The 20036-nt window shown below is 42.4% G+C and overlaps 2 protein-coding genes across 2 annotated transcripts; one reads left to right on the top strand and one right to left on the bottom strand.

Moving 5' to 3' along the window:
* Nucleotides 1–427: 427 nt before the first annotated feature.
* Nucleotides 428–2465, bottom strand: LOC134016976 (protocadherin-8-like). Its single transcript, XM_062456221.1, has 2 exons — nucleotides 633–2465; nucleotides 428–442 (listed from the first exon to the last, which is right to left on the bottom strand). The coding sequence occupies exons 1-2, from the start codon at nucleotides 2463–2465 to the stop codon at nucleotides 428–430; spliced, it is 1848 nt and encodes a 615-aa protein (XP_062312205.1).
* A 5876-nt stretch (nucleotides 2466–8341) lies between these two features.
* On the top strand, nucleotides 8342–19540 carry LOC134017251 (protocadherin-17-like). The gene is made up of 4 exons (XM_062456682.1): nucleotides 8342–11847; nucleotides 13178–13236; nucleotides 13531–13703; nucleotides 18849–19540. The coding sequence occupies exons 1-4, from the start codon at nucleotides 9379–9381 to the stop codon at nucleotides 19427–19429; spliced, it is 3282 nt and encodes a 1093-aa protein (XP_062312666.1). The 5' UTR covers nucleotides 8342–9378; the 3' UTR covers nucleotides 19430–19540.
* The last annotated feature ends 496 nt before the right edge of the window (nucleotides 19541–20036 follow it).

Below are 20036 nucleotides of genomic sequence, written 5' to 3'. Positions count from 1 at the left end.
TTATCAATCAATAGAATATGGCTTACTTCATCATTGCTTTATATTTCCCATGTAGGTCAAATTGATGCCCGTCGACCCAATAACTTGTGCCACAAGGTATATTCATCTGTAGAGTTCAGTGAAAGAGAAGGTAGGATGATTTTTAAAGAGATTGTATCCTCATCCAACAATTTGTCAATAGACAAATTTATAATTTTCGTGCAGTACTCCGTTGCTCTTCCACAGCGAAAGACGAAAATGTGTGTTTACGTAATGCCAGCTCTCTTTTCAAAAGTAGTTAATCGACAGATGAACAGGATTTGATCAAATCACTGCTAGACACCCAACCATGACATCTTTATTTGTTGGCAGATTTCCAACGTCTCCTTTTTAGTTTTAATTGTGCTATAGTATCCCCTTCTAATGGTGGCTCTATATACTAATGCAATTACCAGGACGACTCCTGTCAATAGGAGAAAACAGCCAATTTGGCTAAAACATGACTCGAGAGTCAGCTGATTCTTCTCCAAGTCTGTTGATTCTGGTATGGCCATTGTTTGCGATGTCGATGGTGCTACCCCAGTGACAATAACATTTATCTTCACCTTAGTCATCAAAGGAGGGATTCCCTTATCACTCACACCTACTTCTACCTGTAGTATTTTCTCAGAGGGGTTACACTGTTTTCCTTGGAGATACAGGCTGCCAGTCCGTTCATTGACTGCAAATAATTTGCGTGCGTCCTCCAAGATAAGGAACTTCAGTTCTGCATTCAGTCCCTCATCTGCGTCCTGCGCTTTGATCCGCATCACTGGGATATCACTAGACGCATCAGTGGCCCAAAAAGCAAAAGCGACACCATTTACTAAACGAGGATATGTTATCACTGGAGGGCAGTCATTCTTGTCCACAATTCTAATCCAAACTAATGCCGTTGTTGATAGCTCTGGGTATCCACTGTCACTGGCCTGTACTTTCAATTTGATGTCTTTTATCTGCTCATAATCGAATGTCTCCAGTGCATATAGCGACCCTGACAGTGGATTAATTGACACATACTGTGTTGAAGGGAAAATTGTGTTCGACTGATCATCTGTTAGTTTGTATGTAATGTCAGCGTTCTGGCCGAGATCGGGGTCAAACGCCAACACAGACATTATAAATGCCCCCACAATGTTGTTCTCTTCGACCCAAACTTCGTAGACTACTTTATTGAAAAGAGGGGTGTTATCATTTTCGTCACTCACTCGGACTGTGTATTCCGTCGTTGTTTTTAGCTGTGGTGTTCCAAAGTCCATTGCCACAAAAGTTAGGTTGTATTCATCCTGTGTTTCTCTATCTAAATGTGTGGTTGTCATTATAATGTGGGTATTACTTTCGTTGGCCTTCTGGAGTCTGAAATGCTCATGACCCTGCAAAAAACATCTAACTTGACCGTTCAACCCAGAGTCGCTGTCCATGGTGCTGATCACAGCAACGAAACTTCCCTCTGCCGCGTGCTCGCTAATGTAAACAACTTTGTCAAACACGAACGGTTTTATAAAAATGAGGGGGAAGTTGTCATTAACATCTAATATATTTATTCTGACAGTGCACACGGCTGGCACAGAGTTAAGTCCTAAATCAAATGCCTTAATTTTGAATTCATAAAAAGGAGTTATCTCAAAATCAACCTCTCCAGCGAGAACCAAACGCCCTGTAAATGAATCGATTGTGAATATGTTTTGAATATCTGCAGGTGTATGTTCTGCAAACGCAAACATGATTTCACCATTCTTGCCCTCGTCAGGGTCTGTTGCATTTAGCTGTGAAATCAAGACACCTACTAATCTATCCTCATAGACGTCCACACTGACAAAGTCGTCTACAAAAGATGGACTGTTATCGTTAAAATCTACTATTTTGACGTGCACTGTCAGTATACCAGACTTGGGTGGACTTCCACCATCCATTGCCATGACCAAAATGGTAAAAGTGTCTTCTGTCTCTCTGTCCAGTTCTGTAACTATCATGAGATATGCGTATCTATCTCCGCCTTCATCCGTTTGCTCTTTGATATTAAAATGGTTGTTAGATGAAATATAGTAGTTTTGGATGTCATTTTGGCCAATATCTTTATCCGAGGCTATTTCTATGGGGAACCGTGTTCCCAAAGACGCGCTTTCAATGACCTCAATATAAGTGTCAGTGACAGGGAACAACGGTGAGTGGTCATTAATGTCCCGGACTTCAATCACCACATGAATTAGGTGAAAGCTGTCATTATAACTTGCGACTACATCCAGCGGAAGCATGCAGTGTGGTGAGCGATGACACAGTTCCTCTCGGTCGAGTCGTTGACCTATCGACAGCTGTCCATCCACCTCTCTCATGTTAATCAAACAGATATTGGGTTGCTCGATGAATCGAAAACGCGATCCAGATTCACCAATTTCCAAGTCTTTCTTTAGGATTCCAATTTCAGTGCCCCTTTCGTCCTCTTCCATGACTACATAACGTTTGGACCAACTTTGGTCAACAGGTTGCTCAAAAATTATGATAATAGCGAATATTTCAATAACAAACAGCCTGCAGGCATTCATTTCAACAAGTGTACTTTTCCTTCTTTAAGTTGTCCAACAATTGCCTCATGTTCTTTTACGTCGATCTTTCTTTATCTGGGTTTATCTGTATGGGTGTAGGCTACAGGCTGTTAGACCAAACATGTCCCTTCAGTAATAAGGCAATGGTGCTTTAAATTGGTCTTGAATTAATCTGAAAAGAGGCTTCAAGAAGGTAATCTGACTATTTTCCATCCTCCCCAATCCTAACGGGACATTCATTAAATCAATTAGGCCGTGTCAGTGGTTGACTACATAGACATATTCTTTGACTGTAAAAAATATCGCGCCAATCGAAGATATCTATCACCATATACGTTTGTATTTTATTTTTGAAAAATACTGGAGCAAATATCAAACTATTGTTTGTTTTGTTTTAGTAAACCCAATCATTTCTATCACCCAGTAGCTATATCTTAATAAACATTCTGTTGGATCTGTAGAATGGCCATTGACTCTCGATAAACACAAAAATGATCAAAGACATATTACTGTCACATTTCAGAAATTTTGTCTGAGAAAAACGTAAATACTGAAAATCATGCTGATTGCATGTAAATGGGTTTCAGAATAATATCAACCCTCTGTTGGATTGCAAATGACACCACTAGGGGGAAACATCAGGCTATGGAACCTACAGTATGTGAAGGTCTTGCCAAAGAAAAAAAGAACAAGAACAATATCCAGTAAAAATTCAGTGTGCCCCCTGTCAATCAGTTCCCCTGCCTCTGCTATTGAGTATGCGAAATAAACAAATCCATAAACAAATAAAGGAGGAGAAGAGGAGGCAGCTGAAGAGTGAATGAGTGCTGAATGAGTGCTGATCAGGCTTAATGAAACCAATGGTGACCTTCACAGGTATTTATTTGATGGCTAAACATAACGTTGTCGCATAGGAGACACTTTAATGAAGCACTTCCGGACATGCGTTTTTCTCTCTTGAGGTAGACAGCCCAACTTAACACGCACCAATTCACTTGATTTTCAATAGATGAACCCAAAAGTTATTTTTCTCCTAATGCCTCCCTTCCTCTACAATGCATTCAACCCACTGTAATCAAATGTATCGTAGTACAGCTTGACAGCATTCTTACATATGCATCATTCTTTTCCATAGTCAAAGGTCACATTGATTGCTGTCTGCCTTTTCTCACCTTTGTAACAAACCTTCGCTTCTGCTTCCAACGCACTGCAATCCCACACGGGAAACATGGCACAAGCACATAGAAGGCACCACAGACTCATCTGTCGAGGGTAGCACACGTCAATGCCTGCAGTTCCTTTTCTGTAGACCATGTCAACACTGTGGGAGAACTGCAGTCATGGGACAGCGGTGATGAATCTGCACCAGTTGTCTCTGTGCTGCTGAGCAGGGATAGTGTCTCATTATGTCGTGTGGGACGTCACATCGACAGCTGTCAAATGAAAACACGGTCGAGATGCCATTTCATTGCCTTCCACATGGACAAACAGATCACAGCTAATATGTTCCATCAATCAGTGTAATTGACTCGGTTGTGTAATTATTCAGCATGTTTTGTTTATCAGGTTCCCTGAAGTTATTAACAGTGTGCGTTTGCCTCTTAGTAATGGAAGTGCCTCGGCGACAACAACATTAGGGATGTTGCTCTACCTGGGCACTAGTGACAGTTTGGTTTTCTCTCCGGGCCACCTCCCTCGTCCTTCATGTTGCTATCACATTTGTAAATTAGTTCCTTGTGACTTTACAGTACAATATAAGACTAATTAGAGGTTAGATATGCAGTTTGTGTTATTCACACCTTACTATGTGGCATGGGTATCTTCCACTTTACCAGCATGAACTGTGTTTGTTAATAAAACAGTTAAAGAACCCCCCTCCTTTGACAGTAGTACACTGTTTGCTATAATTTGCAATGGAATAAATTATGCAAACAGCAGCCTTGGAATACCATCTTCCTGTTAATAAGTATAAACCACGGTGACACTGCCTTGCTCTTTACTACTACTGTCTGGCATGTTAATTTGTCGTCTCATCTGCAATTAGACATGAAATGCACCAGCATTGACTTCCTTTCAGGAAATTTCCCTGGTTTCATCAACAAGGTTAGCATTTCAATCAAGCCTGCCAACGACTGTGAAGTTATACTCTGTTCACCTGTTTGAAGCTGCAAGAGGGCAATATTTTACTTAAAGGTTTTTAAAGAATGTGCTTGCATATGTGATGTTCGTTTAGCTAAAACACGTTTTAAGTACAATGCTACTATTTAGTGTTATGCGTTGAATGATATAGAGGAACATTGTGTCTATATTTAATGGCCCAAGCTCTACACTAAAAAGTTTTTTAGGAGCTGAGGAACAGAGCTGTCTGCGAGGGGCAAACATAAGCCACAGACTACCATCATAAGGTACATCATAATATAAGTGGTACATCTACTCTGTTCTTAGCTCTCTTAATGACATTTACATTAATAAACACTGAACAGTTGGTTAGAAAATTGTAATATCAGTTTTTGAACGTATCATTTATCACAAGTTCTTCTTGTTAGTTGGTATGATTCTATTTACAATGGAGAGGGTGGAGCAGGCAAGGTCCTAATATACATGGAAGCTGAATGTTAAGACAAATGTGTCCATTTACTGTCAAAGGACAAGTTGTAAATTTGAGCCTCCAGGAAATAGATATTATGGAGTGACATGCAGAGAACAGAGAGAAAGGTGGATGTCACCTTGAGTGAACATCACTCCTGGCTAGACTGGCAGGTGATACCAAAGGATAAACTTCACTATGACCTTGTGTTCACTCATCACAACAAAACACAAGGAGAAGATAGCACCAACGCACCAATCCATCACATTCAAGTGTTATTGCCTTTAGTCAGCTGGTATCACCATTGCAGTTTCAGATAACTGAATTTCATTCTGTCTGAAGAATCGCACGGCTGTCCTAAAATATAAGAGTCTTTTTCAAGTGCAGCAATACTACTTAAACATAGACAGATATTCACATTCAGCCCCCGATTCCATGATCAGGATTGTTACATCAAACAATGTAACCTCCATTATTTTTCTTTGAAATAAAATCCACGTTATTCTCCTCTCAAGCTCTCCAAAACCTTGAATCGTGTCTCGAGGGATCTACTTTTTCAAACCTGCTGCTTCAGAGCCGGCCCAGAGACTGCTGCATCCCACCTATTCACTTCGACACTGTATGTGGGACACTTGAGCTAAGAGACAAAGCCTCTGACACAACCCTCCTGAGGATGAATATCAGTGTGCTAGTTTCTGCTCTGTGATACACAGGCACAGACAGAGAAGTGAAGTAGCGCACATGTTAAATTTATGTTGGCAACGCATGGGTCTTGCGCACATAATAAGCCTCCTCTACACTGAAGCCTCTTCAAAGAGAAAACAGAAAAGTCTCTTGTAGGCCATGCCTCTCTACCATATTTTCCATTTTGAGTCAAGGACAGTGGAACAAAGCTGTTTGTTACAGGGCTGCTGTGTTGTGTCCTGTTTCATTGCACAGCTCCTGTATTACATTACCAAGTGAGGTTTCATACATTTGTACAGAGGTGTTATGTGGACCAAGAAGTGGTAAAAGGTAAATGGGAATGCAGACTGGAGAATGTTCACATCTTATTGTATTCATTTGTATCCACTCTGTGGCAGCAGAAACCTCGCTCCCTAATTAGACAATAGTGACTGTTGCATTACATAGGTGTTTCGGGTATTTTTATGGAGCTTGTTAGAGAGCAAAGTCAGTGCAAATGTGCTTGTGTCTCTGCACTTCACACTTGTTTTCCCTTATAAGAATTGATTGATGAGCAGGTAATTTAAAATGTCTGGAGCGTATAATTGCGCTAGATCTCCGAGGGCACATTGACCATGATAAACAGTGAGCCAGCCCCCAGGGGCGTGCCTGTCCATAGGCTGCTGTCAGGAAGGCTTAGGTTATCCTAGGCAGCAGGATTTATAAGGAGAACTTGCAGGGGTGAAGGTCAGCTTTGTCTGTTTAACTCTAGGAGCTTTGGTATACAGTAGCCAGTGCCTTGTGTCCATGTGCTTAGTTTCCTCGATGGCTACATGTTCATTACACCGCATGGATCAAATCTCCAGGGCTGTATTCTTTGATGGTCTTTTAATCATCCATAACAAATCACTTGTCAGTTTTTTAAAAGTGGTTGGTTGTGGCTTGTGTGTGGTCGTGAGGACTCTGTGTTGCTTGTTGCGACATAAACCCACTGTGATTAACAACTCAATCTCACTTCTCATTGTGCTCATGCAGGGTGCAAAGTGAACCTTTAAAAATAGCTTTTGTATTCAGGCTCTAACATGGGTTGCCGGTTAATTGTTTATGTGTTGTGATTCCTGCTTTTAGATGAAGACAGCACCCATGATATAAATGGTTGTATGATGATATGTTTTTAACTGGAAATCTATTTGCCATGAAACGATTGATTCATCCCCAGGTACCTGTACCATGGTACCACACTAGCAGACCCAGCTAAAAGTGTATTAAAGATGTAAATATGGTCCACTTGTCTTTGTGGGTGTTCTTTTCACACTTCAACAAAGACTAAAGGAATTAACCACATATGCTGGATCTTAACACATGATGTGAAGCTCAAATCCACCCAGAGAGCCAACATGATACAAAAGGATAACTGTCATTGCAAACAGTACAGTCAATAGCCCTCCTTTACCAGCATTTCAACTGACTGAATGATAATTAGAGTTTTCCTTTGTTGCCCTTATCTCTCACCTGCAGAAATGGCCAATTTATGCAGGCTGCACCCTGGCCAGGCAAAGTTGATGCGCCCAGAGGAGGAAAGCAGCCATGTTCCAGACAGTATAAATGAACCCGGGGACAGCTCAAGGTTGATTTACAGTCGGGGCGACATGAAATTTAATGATGAACCAAGCCACCCTGATCTTGCCCTTATGTTGACACAAACGCCCATCCGAATATCCTCAAGCACACCTGTATTACCAAGGAGACTGGAGCTGCACTGATCTGGTCAGGTGGGAATTGGAATGTAAATGTCAAATGATTGAAACGCTGAGTGGTTTAAATATCAGTCCATCTCTTCAATCTCTGATATGAACTACGGATATAAAAGTTAACTTTGAAAAGCAAGAAGAGGAGGGACAACATGTCGGACATATACGTTATGGAATAGATTGAATATTTTACGTGCTCATGGAATATGTTCTACAATATTATCTAACAGAGTAGATTTTCAACAGTATCCTACCCTCAAGCTACCCTCAAGCTTCTTAAATACTGTTTCTTCTACATATCTTTTAGAGTATTTATAGAGTATTTAGCCTGTTTTGGGTTTAAAAATTATTATGTTAACTAATGAATGGATATGTAAGCCATACATAACTCAATTAATTACATGAAGGATGTAATTTCATAATTGCATTCAAAGTGGATTCTAAGGTCAAAAGGCAAAGTAAATGATGGGAAGGGGCAGAGTTTAGGCTACCTCTGGTTTAACCCCTTTCACATTCAACAGGGCTGCTCTCAATCTGCTTTTTCTGGTATAACCGCTCTGATGAAACACAAACTGGTTGGACCAGTAAGCTTCGTTATATTTTTTATGCCACATTTCAATCCATTCTATAATCACATTTTCGCGTCCAGATGTAGAACATCCGCGAGCACGTTTTCATTTCTAAACTCTGCTTAGGGCGCGCACATCAGTAACTGAATCACGTATCACTAGAACAGCCCTCCTTCAATGCGATCTTGCCAGACCTATTGGAGAAAACCCCAAAGGCAAGATCTGTCACTGTTACACTCATTGGCTGGAAGACGATCAGAAACAATGTTAAATGCACCAAGAGATAAACTGAAGTCAGAGTAGACTACAGGGCGTCGTGAGGATTATAGTGAAGATTTCTGTGCCATGAGAGCGGTTTTCAACAGTTGACGTGACCGGAGAATTGAAAAAGGAAAACGTTTCATTTTGATCATATCAAAAATATCGGCACATCCACCTTCATCGGACGTTTTGGATTTATTCGGCGTTAAGCAGAGAAGACAGTGCTGATATTTTTTATTCCTGATGCAGGATGCAAAAGCACACTAGGTCCAACTGGACTGGATTACGGGATTACTGGACTGATTATAGAACAATTATCGGGCAAAAGTCGCCGTCGCTCTCCAGATGCTCTTGAATGACAGGGGATATAGACCTTGTCCCGACTAAACGTTATATGCGTTCCTTTATGGCTCAGTTCTTGAAGCTACGAGTACCTTTATAAAATCTAGATGCAACAGTGTGTCGCTAGAGTAAAAGTAAATTGTGATGTGACCAGCATAGTCTAAACCGCTTTTTTTGCTGCAGGAACGGGTATGTCCGTGTACTGTAGGTATAGATGTCGCATGGGGGCATTGCGCTTTTGTACTGTCTAACCTTCACCATAGAGGGGTGATTTTAAAACGCGTGTAATATCGCAACAGGGGCAAACCATGCACGCTTTAAAATCGGAATGTTTTATTTACCAGACAGGAAAATGATATGTTAAAAATTGTATTGTCTCAATGCGCATGATGTCTTTGGGCGTTCATCGTTGTTTACAGAAAGAGTTCATCATTTTAGCTGATAGTCATGTGAGGGAGGTTAGAAGGACAGCATAAAACGAGAAAGGATTGACTTATAGGAAATCGATTAAATAACCCATCCGTCGCTCTGCATACAAACCACCTGTCTAGTGTTATTGTAGTCTTACTGGTTCGCTGAAGAAATCAACAGGTTGGAAGTTAAAGGGGGATTTTTTACACCCGCATATTTAGTAGGCTAAAGGGATGCGTCTTTCTGTCATATTTTTCCTTTTCTTGTGGGCTAAAGCCCTGACATTGAAAAATCTAAATTATTCTGTCCCGGAAGAGCAAGGACCTGGCACTGTAATAGGTAACATAGCCAAGGATGCCGGATATGGACCGATGGAAAGGGGGAAAAAATCAAACTTTAGGATATTGGAGAATTCCGCTCCACATCTGGTAGATGTGGACCCGGAGAGTGGGCTGCTCTTCACTAAACAACGGATTGACAGGGAGACATTGTGCAGGCGCAACCCCAAATGTCAGCTCTCTATGGAAGTGTTTGCCAACGACAAGGAAATATGCATGATCAAGATTGATATAGAGGACATCAACGACAATTCACCAAGTTTTCCTTCAGATCACATCAATATTGATATTTCAGAAAATGCAGCAGCTGGCACGCGATTTCCCCTAACAATTGCGCACGACTCAGATTCTGGGGAAAACGGGATTAAGACTTATCAGGTCACAAGAGATGATTACAATACATTTTCTTTGGATTTGAAAATTAGAGGAGATGGGACTATATATCCAGAACTCGTCGTTCAGAGACCATTAGACAGGGAGGACCAGAGTCATCACACACTCCTTTTGACAGCTATTGATGGAGGGGAATATCCAAGATCAGGGTCCATGCAAATAAATGTGAGAGTTACTGATTCAAATGATAACAGCCCAGTCTTTGAAAAACCCTCCTATGTCCTGGAGATCCCTGAAAACTCACCACCTGGAAAAATATTGATAGATTTAAATGCAACAGACCAAGACGAAGGCAGCAATGGGCAGGTGGTCTATTCCTTCAGTGGGTATGCATCAGAGCGAATGCAGGAGTTGTTCTCCATTGACCCCAACACTGGTGTCATAAAGATTCAAGGAGAAATAGACTATGAGGAGAACCCAATTATTGAATTTGATGTGCAGGCTAAGGACCTCGGGCCAAACCCCATTCCTGGCCATTGTAAAATCACTGTCAAAGTACTAGACAAGAATGATAACTGGCCAATTATAAGTTTTGTGTCTGTCCGTCAGGGAGCCATCAGCGAAGCAGCCCCTCCAGAATCTGTCATTGCTCTGGTGAGAGTCACAGACAAAGACTCTGGGAGGAATGGTCAACTCCAGTGCAGAGTGCTGGGAAATGTACCCTTCAGATTGCAAGAAAACAATGATAATTTTTACACTCTTCTAACTGATAGACCGCTGGACAGGGAAATGAAAGATGAATATAACATTACAATAGTGGCCAGGGACAATGGAATACCTTCCTTAAATTACACAAAATCCTTTACGGTCAAAATATTGGATGAAAATGACAATGCACCTCGTTTTACCAAGACAGTATATGTGCTTCAGGTGCCAGAGAACAACATCCCAGGGGAGTATTTAGGTTCTGTTCTGGCTCATGATCCCGACATAGGTAGAAATGGAACCGTGTCTTATTCCATCTTGCCTTCACATATTGGGGATGTGTCAGTCTATACCTATGTGTCCGTCAATCCTACCAATGGAGCCATATACGCCTCGAGATCTTTCAACTACGAGCAAACGAAGTTCTTTGAGTTCAAAGTTCAAGCTAAAGATGCAGGGTCTCCTCACATGGAGAGCACCGCCACAGTCAGGGTCAGTGTCCTAGACGTCAACGACAATCTCCCAGTAATCACACTACCCCTCCTTCAAAACGACACGGCTGAAATCGTTGTCCCCCGAAACGTGGGCATGGGCTACATCGTGACCACGGTCAAAGCCATGGACCACGACCACGGGGAGAGCGGTCGCCTGACCTACGAGATCTGGGAGGGCAACGAGGATAACCTGTTTGAGATTGACCCCGTGTCTGGGGAGATCCGAACAATCAACCCAGTGTGGGAGGCGGTGACCACCTTGGTGGAGCTGGTTGTGAAGGTAACAGACCATGGCAAGCCTCCCCTGTCTGCTGTGGCTAAGTTGATCATTAGGGCCAACCCGGGAGCCATAGCAGCAGGGGACTCAGGTGCCATCAGGGAGCCACAACCATGGGACGTGTCCCTGCCCCTCATAGTTACCCTGTGCATCATCTCTGTCATGCTGCTGGCCGTCATGACCGCCATCGCCGTCAAGTCCAAACATCAGGATAAGGAGGCCGGGAATTACAACTGCCGCACGGCAGAGTTCGCCAACCCTCCGATGGGCAAGGGGAAGAAGAAGAGGATCAACAAGAGTGACATCATGCTGGTGCAGAGCGAGATGGAGGAGAGGGACTCGTTGAGCAGGATGAACGTGGTGAGCAGTCCCTCCCTCATCACCTCGCCCATCTGCTTTGATTACCAGAGCCCCTTGCCCCTCACTCTGCCCAGATCTGAGGTCCTGTACTTGAAGACCACCCCAAACAGCTTGACTGTCCCTCGGGCTGGATGCCACTCGAGCTTTGCTGGACTCAGCACAGAAACTCCAGGGAACAGGATGTCAGTGATACAGGTGACTGTTTGCTTTATTTGGCTTTTATTCTGCACCTTGTCTCTGTCCTCTCTGCACTCTCTCGGCTGATATAATTCTAGAAATCAATACTCTGGCACCACGCAATCTGACATCCTCCTTATCACATTTTCCTTTTCTTTTCTGGGCAGTGTATAATATACTTTCGCAATACAGCATGATATATCATGCTCGCTCTGGATAAGAGCGTCTGCTAAATGACTAAAAATGACTAAATATCACCGGCATGTATTTTTAATTTGAGATATATAAAAAAGACATGTGTCTGTCATTGTTCATTTCAGTGCCTGAAAAATATAAATATATTTGCTGCCACTCTCCCCGCCGAGAAATAAGTGTTTTGAAATTGGCCTATTATGAATGACTTTTAGCAAGACCTTACAGGTGGTCCAAATAATCAAAAAGGCCTTTCAGTTGCACATGCGAACCAAGTGAGTCTTGGACAAGACTGCTGTGCCCGGGCCAGATCCACTGCTACAGAGCAGAAACCAAGCCTTGTCCAAAATGTGAGATTGGACAGGTGTTTGAGCAGCTTGTCTGATCACATTAGTGAACTATCGTGTGCCAGACAGCTAGATGCACACAGCATAACCTTACAATCCCTCTTCTTGCCCTCTACAAACATGGGCCAGTTCTACACAATCTAAATCCAGTATTGGCAAGCTTGCACAATTAACAGGGTCCAGCCCTGTCTTGTGAAGCTGACAGGGTTTCTTATACAGGCCAGCATATTAAATTGACCGGCAGGGCTTGTAGTGTTATTAAGTACAGCATTATTTTCTTTTGGGGGGGGGGGGTAGTAAATGATGTAAATATCTAGGACAGCCTCAGAGACAATCTCATTTGGAGATGATGATGAACACAGATACCAGGGCTTGATGTTGTCACCAGTTGCTAGGGCATGTGGGTGTGATCAAGACAAACACGTTATCTTCAGGATGAGCGGAAAAAAGATGCAGATGACAGTGGCTGATGCATTATGCTTATGGCTTGCCAAGGAAGCACATATGGACATGCAGGAAATTTGTCCTCATCAGGCCCCTTGTGTTTGCAGCTGCTCCCTCACTCATAAATATGTTTTATTAACAGGTTTCATGTGTTCCAAGCGAGTGAAAATGTAAAGAACTAAAAAAAGAAGGCCGAGACATGGATTTGGTGTGTGTGATTGAATATCACGTTACACAGTTTGCAGAGAAACACGAGAGGCATAATTTAACGTTTTTTCCCCCCTCTCTCTCTTTGTCTGTATCTATATATATCTCTCTCTCTCTCTATGTATATACGTATCTATCTATCTATCTTTCGTTTTCAGACAGATAATTTTCCCTCCGAGCCCAATTATGTAGGCAGCAGGCAGCCTTTTGTTCCAAGGTAAGGGCAGTAACAATTGATTACATACTGACCATTTCATTTATATTGTCTACATCAACCCATCAAGGCAGGGTCGTCAACTGGGACCATTCAGATAGAGACACGCCGGTGAGTTCAGTTTTTTTCTCTCTCTCTCTCTCTCTCTCTCTCTCTCTCTCTCTCTCTCTCTCTCTCTCTCTCTCTCTCTCTCTCTCTCTCTCTCTCTCTCTCTCTCTCTCTCTCTCTCTCTCTCTCTCTCTCTCTCTCTCTCTCTCTCTCTCTCTCTCTCTATCTATCTCTCTGTCCGTTCTGCAGCAGCTCCACATTTAAGGATGCAGAGCGAGCAAGCCTCCGAGACAGTGGCCATGGTGATAGTGACCAGGCTGATAGTGACCAGGATACTAATAAAGGCTCACACTGCGACACGTCTGCCAGGGAGGCCCTCAAGATGAAAGCAACAGCAGTTAATGGCCAGCCTCTCGAACAGGGTGAGTGGAGGCTCTCGCTGGCTGACATCTTGAAGATGCTTAACTGACTCTTGCATTACTCCTTGTTCTTTCTTTAACTCCATTAAGATGAAATGTTCTGAAGGCCTACAGTACGTGTTGCTGTACGGTACAGGTGGTTTGATTTTTTTTTGACTTGGACTACTGCACTAACCTCCCTATGGAGAAAGGAAATAGATAGATATTTCACCTGCTACATTTGACAAGGGATTTCAGAAATCTTAATACCTCAACAAGATTTTAGAGGTTTGAATCCACAGTAATATAATTTCAGCTTCTTTAGGCAGCAGGGTATTGTAGCAGCATGCCATTGCAGAATTCCAGAGCTCGGCTGCCAAGATGACATGAAGGCACCAGAGTGGAAAGTAGATGATAGTTAAAGAGGATAAAAGGGTCCATTGGCTGAAGGAAAAATGTTCAAACGTCTTCTGTCTGCTTTTGCCATCAAACAAGCTCATATGCATGGCAAAGTGTACCTCTGTCGGTGTCTCATTTGATCTTTTCATTATTTGAATATGAACTCGGAGCATGCCTGTCTTGAATAACAAGACAGGGAAAAGAAAGCATGACAGACACTTGCAGAACTAAGAGCCAGGTACTTTTTGTGAAACCTGACAGACTGCTACCAGTTTGTCTGTTGAAACATTTTCTCAGTTAACAGTTGCTTTGTGTGGATAGAATATTTGAGACGGTAAGCAAGCAAAAATAGAAATGTTTCACTTTATAGTTATTTCAAAAGTTTGTTGCAAGCCCATATTGCAACTTCCATGACACAGACATTGACGAGTTTTAAAATATCATGCACCCCCAGTCACAGGCGTTTAACCCCTGTTTAGCTGATTTGTTTATTTAGGTAGTTTTCTATGTGATCTGCTTCATCTGCTGAAGCGTGTCAAAACTGGCGTTAGCCTGCCTGAAATGAATGAAAAAGAAAATGGAGGGCTTGACTGAAGTGTGCAGGCCCTCATTTTTCTCTATGAGACACGAGTGTCTTGGAATGGATTGGATCTGGTCATTTGCTCCCTATGCTGTGCTTTCTACGCCATTTGCATTGCCATGAGCTGTTTGTTTGTGGCATGTTCAGGGAAGGCCGAGATGGGAACATCTTGTGGTTGCCAGAGGGAGGAGTGTTGGTCTGTGTATATGTTTGTTTGTGTGTGTGGTTGTGGGTGTGTGTCTGTGTATATGGCTTGGGAAAACGACAGTTCCCCCTGTGGGAGGTGTAAATTCAATCACTTTTTTCTGGAGCACATATTTCTGAATCTGATTCTCCAGACCCTGTTCAAAGGCCAATCAAATGGAGAGATATAGAAAAAGATGTTTCGTACGTGCAGAGCCAAATCCACACACAGAACAGATGCTCACTTGACTGGAATGTCAATTAATTTATAGGCCTGCGTTGGTAAGATAAGAGAAATGCAAAGAAGAACTAGGGCAATGCATTTCATATTAATAGGTTGTGTTAATGCAGTTCCTGGTGTACTCTCTTTGGGTGTAAAAAACGCTGTAAAGCAAAGCTTGCGGTCACATTTAGTTCAGTGCCGTGGGCGTTGGTCAGTCAGTCAGTCATTAAATAGTGCCACAGCCTGCTGATAAGTCAGCCTACACGCCATGACAAGGTTCTATTGCTGCACTGCAGTACACACTACTATGTTACGAAGTACACACACTACTATGTTACGCAGTACACACACTACTATGTTACGCAGTACACACACTACTATGTTACGCAGTACACACACTACTATGTTACGCAGTACACACACTACTATGTTACGCAGTACACACTCTACTATGTTACGCAGTACACACACTACTATGTTACGCAGTACACACACTACTATGTTACGCAGTACACACACTACTATGTTACGCAGTACACACACTACTATGTTACGCAGTACACACACTACTATGTCAGAAGTGTAGACTTATTCAGCTCTTTTCAAACAAACATGGAATTCAATTCACAGACATAGCAAGTAGTAGGATCATGTATTTTATCGAAAACCAGTAAAGATTTTGCTGTCGCTCTCGCCTTTTCAAAAGTTCTCCACGAACGAGGCAAAGCAGTGGAGGCCTATACCCCCAACAGATGTGGCACAAAGGCCATAACTGTGGATTAACTAGCCTTTTATGTTCTATATTTTTATTTAAACCTCCAGTCTCCTCTCAGCTTTGGATACAGGTAATGTATGCACCTGTGCGACTCTCAATAGCTTCCTTGCTAAATATTTATTGTGAGCTGGAGAAGCCAGGTGCACAGTAGGTTTCTCTGTTGCTAGGTTTTTCTCTGTTTCTATTTATAATGACCAGGCTGGTTCTTCTTCTGTGAAGTGTGTTTTTCCCTTCAAAGTTGCCTGTCGAATCCCAGCCATGTGATCCGTGTAAATGGGTCCTTTGTGTTGCTGGCTTTTAACAAGTATCCACAAGGCATACCCCAGCAATTGTAGGCCCATTAGAGATGATTAGTCTTAGAACTCTGAGGTGAGCGTGAAGAGTAACATTACGCAGGATGAGACAGGCACATGGCAAAAATAAAGCCAGCGCGCTCCTCTGAACCACCAGTGTTGCCAAAGGCAACGGTTGGACAGCTTGCAGGAATCAGCATGATGTCGGGTGGTCATTAGGTCTTACTGTGACATCATCTTCCACCCACCAAAATGGGCACCCGCGCATAAAACGTAGCAACCTGTTTTAAAGGAAGTTGATAAAAAAAAGAGACATAATGGTGAAGAAGCTTCCCCTCTTTGCATCCGTAGTCACTTGAATTTATTTAGAGTCACTGTAAACCGGAGGTCAGTAGCCTACTGCAGGGATACAAGTTGCAGTACACACAGACAGAACATCTATACCCCTGTGGTGCTTCCACTGAACCCTCTAAGAACAAACCTCTCTTTGCATCATTGTCATCAGCTAGTCTCTTTGCGGTGATAGCTTGCTACCTCGAAAATGAATTCTCCCTTTTTCCATCTTCAGGCTGTGCTTGTTGTCCTGGTCCCTTTTATATATGTATGCATGTTAAAAGATTCTGTTTTTCCCTGACATGAGATGAAAGGCAGACAAAAACAAATGTGCAGGGAACATAACAGTAATCTGTGGTTAGTAAGCCTTGGTGGGGATGCCTTCAAAGACCACTGATTGTAATGTGTGGGATCTGTGCTGCCTTTTTGCCAAAACGAACTGTTGTCGTTTTGTTCTGCCTTTTGATCTAAAATGCATTTTGAACTCGATCGCATATTTTCTCTTGATCTACGTCCTGACAGGCCTAGTATTGGGTTAGAATTGTTAGTATTATTCCCCTTGAAAATATTTATTCGTTCTCTTATGCTTTTTCTATGTGCGAGGAACATAGGGGGTACTGTGTCTTGGAAATTTCCCTTGTAATTGGGTGTGCTCAAGCCTTCGGCGAGAGCACAACCTTTGTTCTCTCACATATATATTTATTATTATTATTTGTTTTTGCCCCCCTAAATCTTTGTCAATATTTGGCCTACATAGACAACCTAGGTGTCAAAAGTTTCGTCTTGGTAGCGATTGAGTTGCTTGTATTTTTATTTACGTTCCGTTGCATGGTTTAAGTGGAAATTAAGTTTTTGTGGCGAAAAGTGAAGCTAACGGTGGCTAATTTGCTAGCCACAGTCACTGACGTTACTAACGTCACTACGTCACTAACGTCACGAAAACACGCGTGACTACCTGTAGCAGAACATTCGTTTCGCATCTGTTAACTTGGGGGATAGCTAGGCTAACTATAGCTTTACTGCAAGGCAGCTGCAGAAACGCCACAAGCAAAGAGGCCAGGGTGATAACTATTTACTTATTTTACTTTGTGACGTGAAACACAATTGTAAAATGTAATGTACAATATTAGCTGATATTATTAAGGAAGTAGGCCCACATCTACTTTCGGAAACGGTAGTCTACTATTTCACTGAGGCATTAGCATGACATTAGCCTCTGTTACCCGGGCAACACATACTACAGTGGTCTATGATGCATCTGTTTTCAATCATTAAAATAAACATTCCTCACAAATACATTTTCGTTGTAGGATTTATTATGACATTACATTACAAGTAAATGATTTGTGGGTGAAATTATCATTACCTGTGGTTTCAAACCAGTGTTGCTCACTGCAACGCTGTAGCCTACGCGAGACACTACAAAAACATCGACACAGCTGTAGGAAGTCAAATGGCGACAGAACATGTTCGGCACTCCCCTTACTTAAACCAAAAGTCTTTCAATAGGTGAAACTATCTGACTAATAACCTGAACTTCATTGCCACAGCCTAAACTTTGTCAATCTGTTCATGAAAATAATTCATTTCAGCCTAAACCGTACAACGGAACGTTAAATCGAATTCAACCAACGCAATCGCTACCAAGACGAACACAGCAGTAGTCTAGTACTGTACTGTAGTAGAATGTACAGGGGCAGCTTCTCCACACAGGGCTATATCGCATTTTGCGTTGTTACTGACAATGATCGCTACCAGTGAGCTTTTTATGAAGGAGCGATTTTCCACTAAATAAATGTCAAGCTTATTTACGTTTTTGGGGGCATATTTTCAGTTAGCAGATGGTACTGTTTGAATCGCGAGTCTATCTTCTGCCGGTAACGTCGTAGAATAATCTTCAAAGGGGGTTCTTTATTAATGAATGAATGCAATATGAGTAGGCTAAATGCCTGAAAATATCACGAGAAGGGAAAACTTAAAAGGACGTTTAAGTCATAGAGATTAGGTCCATTTTTACACCGGTCTGCCAAATGTATTCGTTTTGATTCAGATATGAGGCTGCCTCTTGCAGGGGAAATGAGAAGACATCATATTTCATTCTACACTTCACTCGTATTTTGAGTTGTAAATAAGCAGCAAAAAAAAGATGCTTTTAAATCTATGTAATCTTTATAAATAATAAGTAGGCCCTATGCATTTTTATATAAAATATACAGACCCCTGTGCAACCGACGCAAGCAAGCACACCCTACAATTTCCCCCAAAATTGTACCCTCTCTAGTTTCTGTTGTTTTTTCAATGCTGTGTCCCCATTTTAATGCGATTGTCCTCCAATAACTTTCAGGTTTTCTTTTTCTTTTTTTTTCCTTTTTTGTTTTTGTAGGGCAAGACAAATCAGTCCACTGCACAGATGAATGTCTTGCACTGGGACATTCTGACAGCTGTTGGATGCCAAAGTTACGGGTAGGAAGCCAAGCAGACAGCGCCGATAATCGCACCAACCTTTTCATCCCTGTGGGAATGGAGGCCATGGTGGAGACAGAGATTTATGGCACCATCAACCGCAGCGGCAGAAAAACCCTCAGCACGTTTGGGAAAGAACAGCGGGACAGTACCATCCTCGTGGCCAATGTCAAGCCCTACTTTAAAACCCAGCGTGCTCTCAGCCCACCGCTGCAGGAGAGCCCTTCTGTGTCCAGTAGCCCCACCAAGATGAGCACCCCCCTGGACTCCCCCAGCAAGGAGCCCGGACAGGGGAGGGAGGGGGGCTCGGACAGCAGTGCCTACGGACCGCCGGATGGCCAGTGTTCCCCGCCGCACACAGAACTGGAGGAGCCCTCCTACCTGACCTGCCAGGTCCTCAGGCCCAAGTCTCTGTCCAGCAGCCTTATCCACAGCTCTGTCATCAGCCAGGAGTGTGGCGCCATGGAGTACGTTTTCGACCAGCGGGACTCTGCCAACTGACAGATCACCTGACCTAGCTCCCTCCCGCCCCCTTCTAGTGGTGTGGCAATCATATCACAGATGGATGGATGGCAGAGGGGTGGTGTTTTTAACCCTGGTAAGGTTCCAGTCCATACATGCACTGCATAACCAAAAACCATCAAATGTATCTGTTTTTGATTTTGTGATGTGTTAAGGTAAAATATAAGTATGTCCTTTACTGCAGAGTGGTGTTGGGGAAAATGCTTTTGTGCCATCACGTGTTTTTATGGTGTATCTGTCAATTTAGGTGTCTGTATTTTACACATTTTAAGCTCCAATTTTGTCAGGCTGTTGAACGAATTGCTGCTGTAAAGATGTTTAGTCCTGTCTGCTTCTGTACAGTGATCTGCTTTTGTTTCCACTAAGTGTTTGAATAACACACCTTCGAAAATCTGACAATTGAAATACATATCATTGAAGTTCAAAACAAAAGTGAAGTGTCTTATGAACTATTAATGGTGACTAGTAGTACAGGAAATTTCCCTTTTCAAGAAACCTTTTGAGGTTCCTGAAAATCTGACAGTTTTTTTATGAATGTATTTGTAATTTAATTGTTGTCCTCGCTGCAATTAATGTGCAAAATAAG

The sequence above is a fragment of the Osmerus eperlanus genome, chromosome 3 (assembly GCF_963692335.1).
Source record: "Osmerus eperlanus chromosome 3, fOsmEpe2.1, whole genome shotgun sequence".
Taxonomy (NCBI): Eukaryota; Metazoa; Chordata; class Actinopteri; order Osmeriformes; family Osmeridae; genus Osmerus; species Osmerus eperlanus.
Note: the sequence above shows the minus strand (reverse complement) of the source record. Positions and strands in the feature narration are given on the sequence as shown.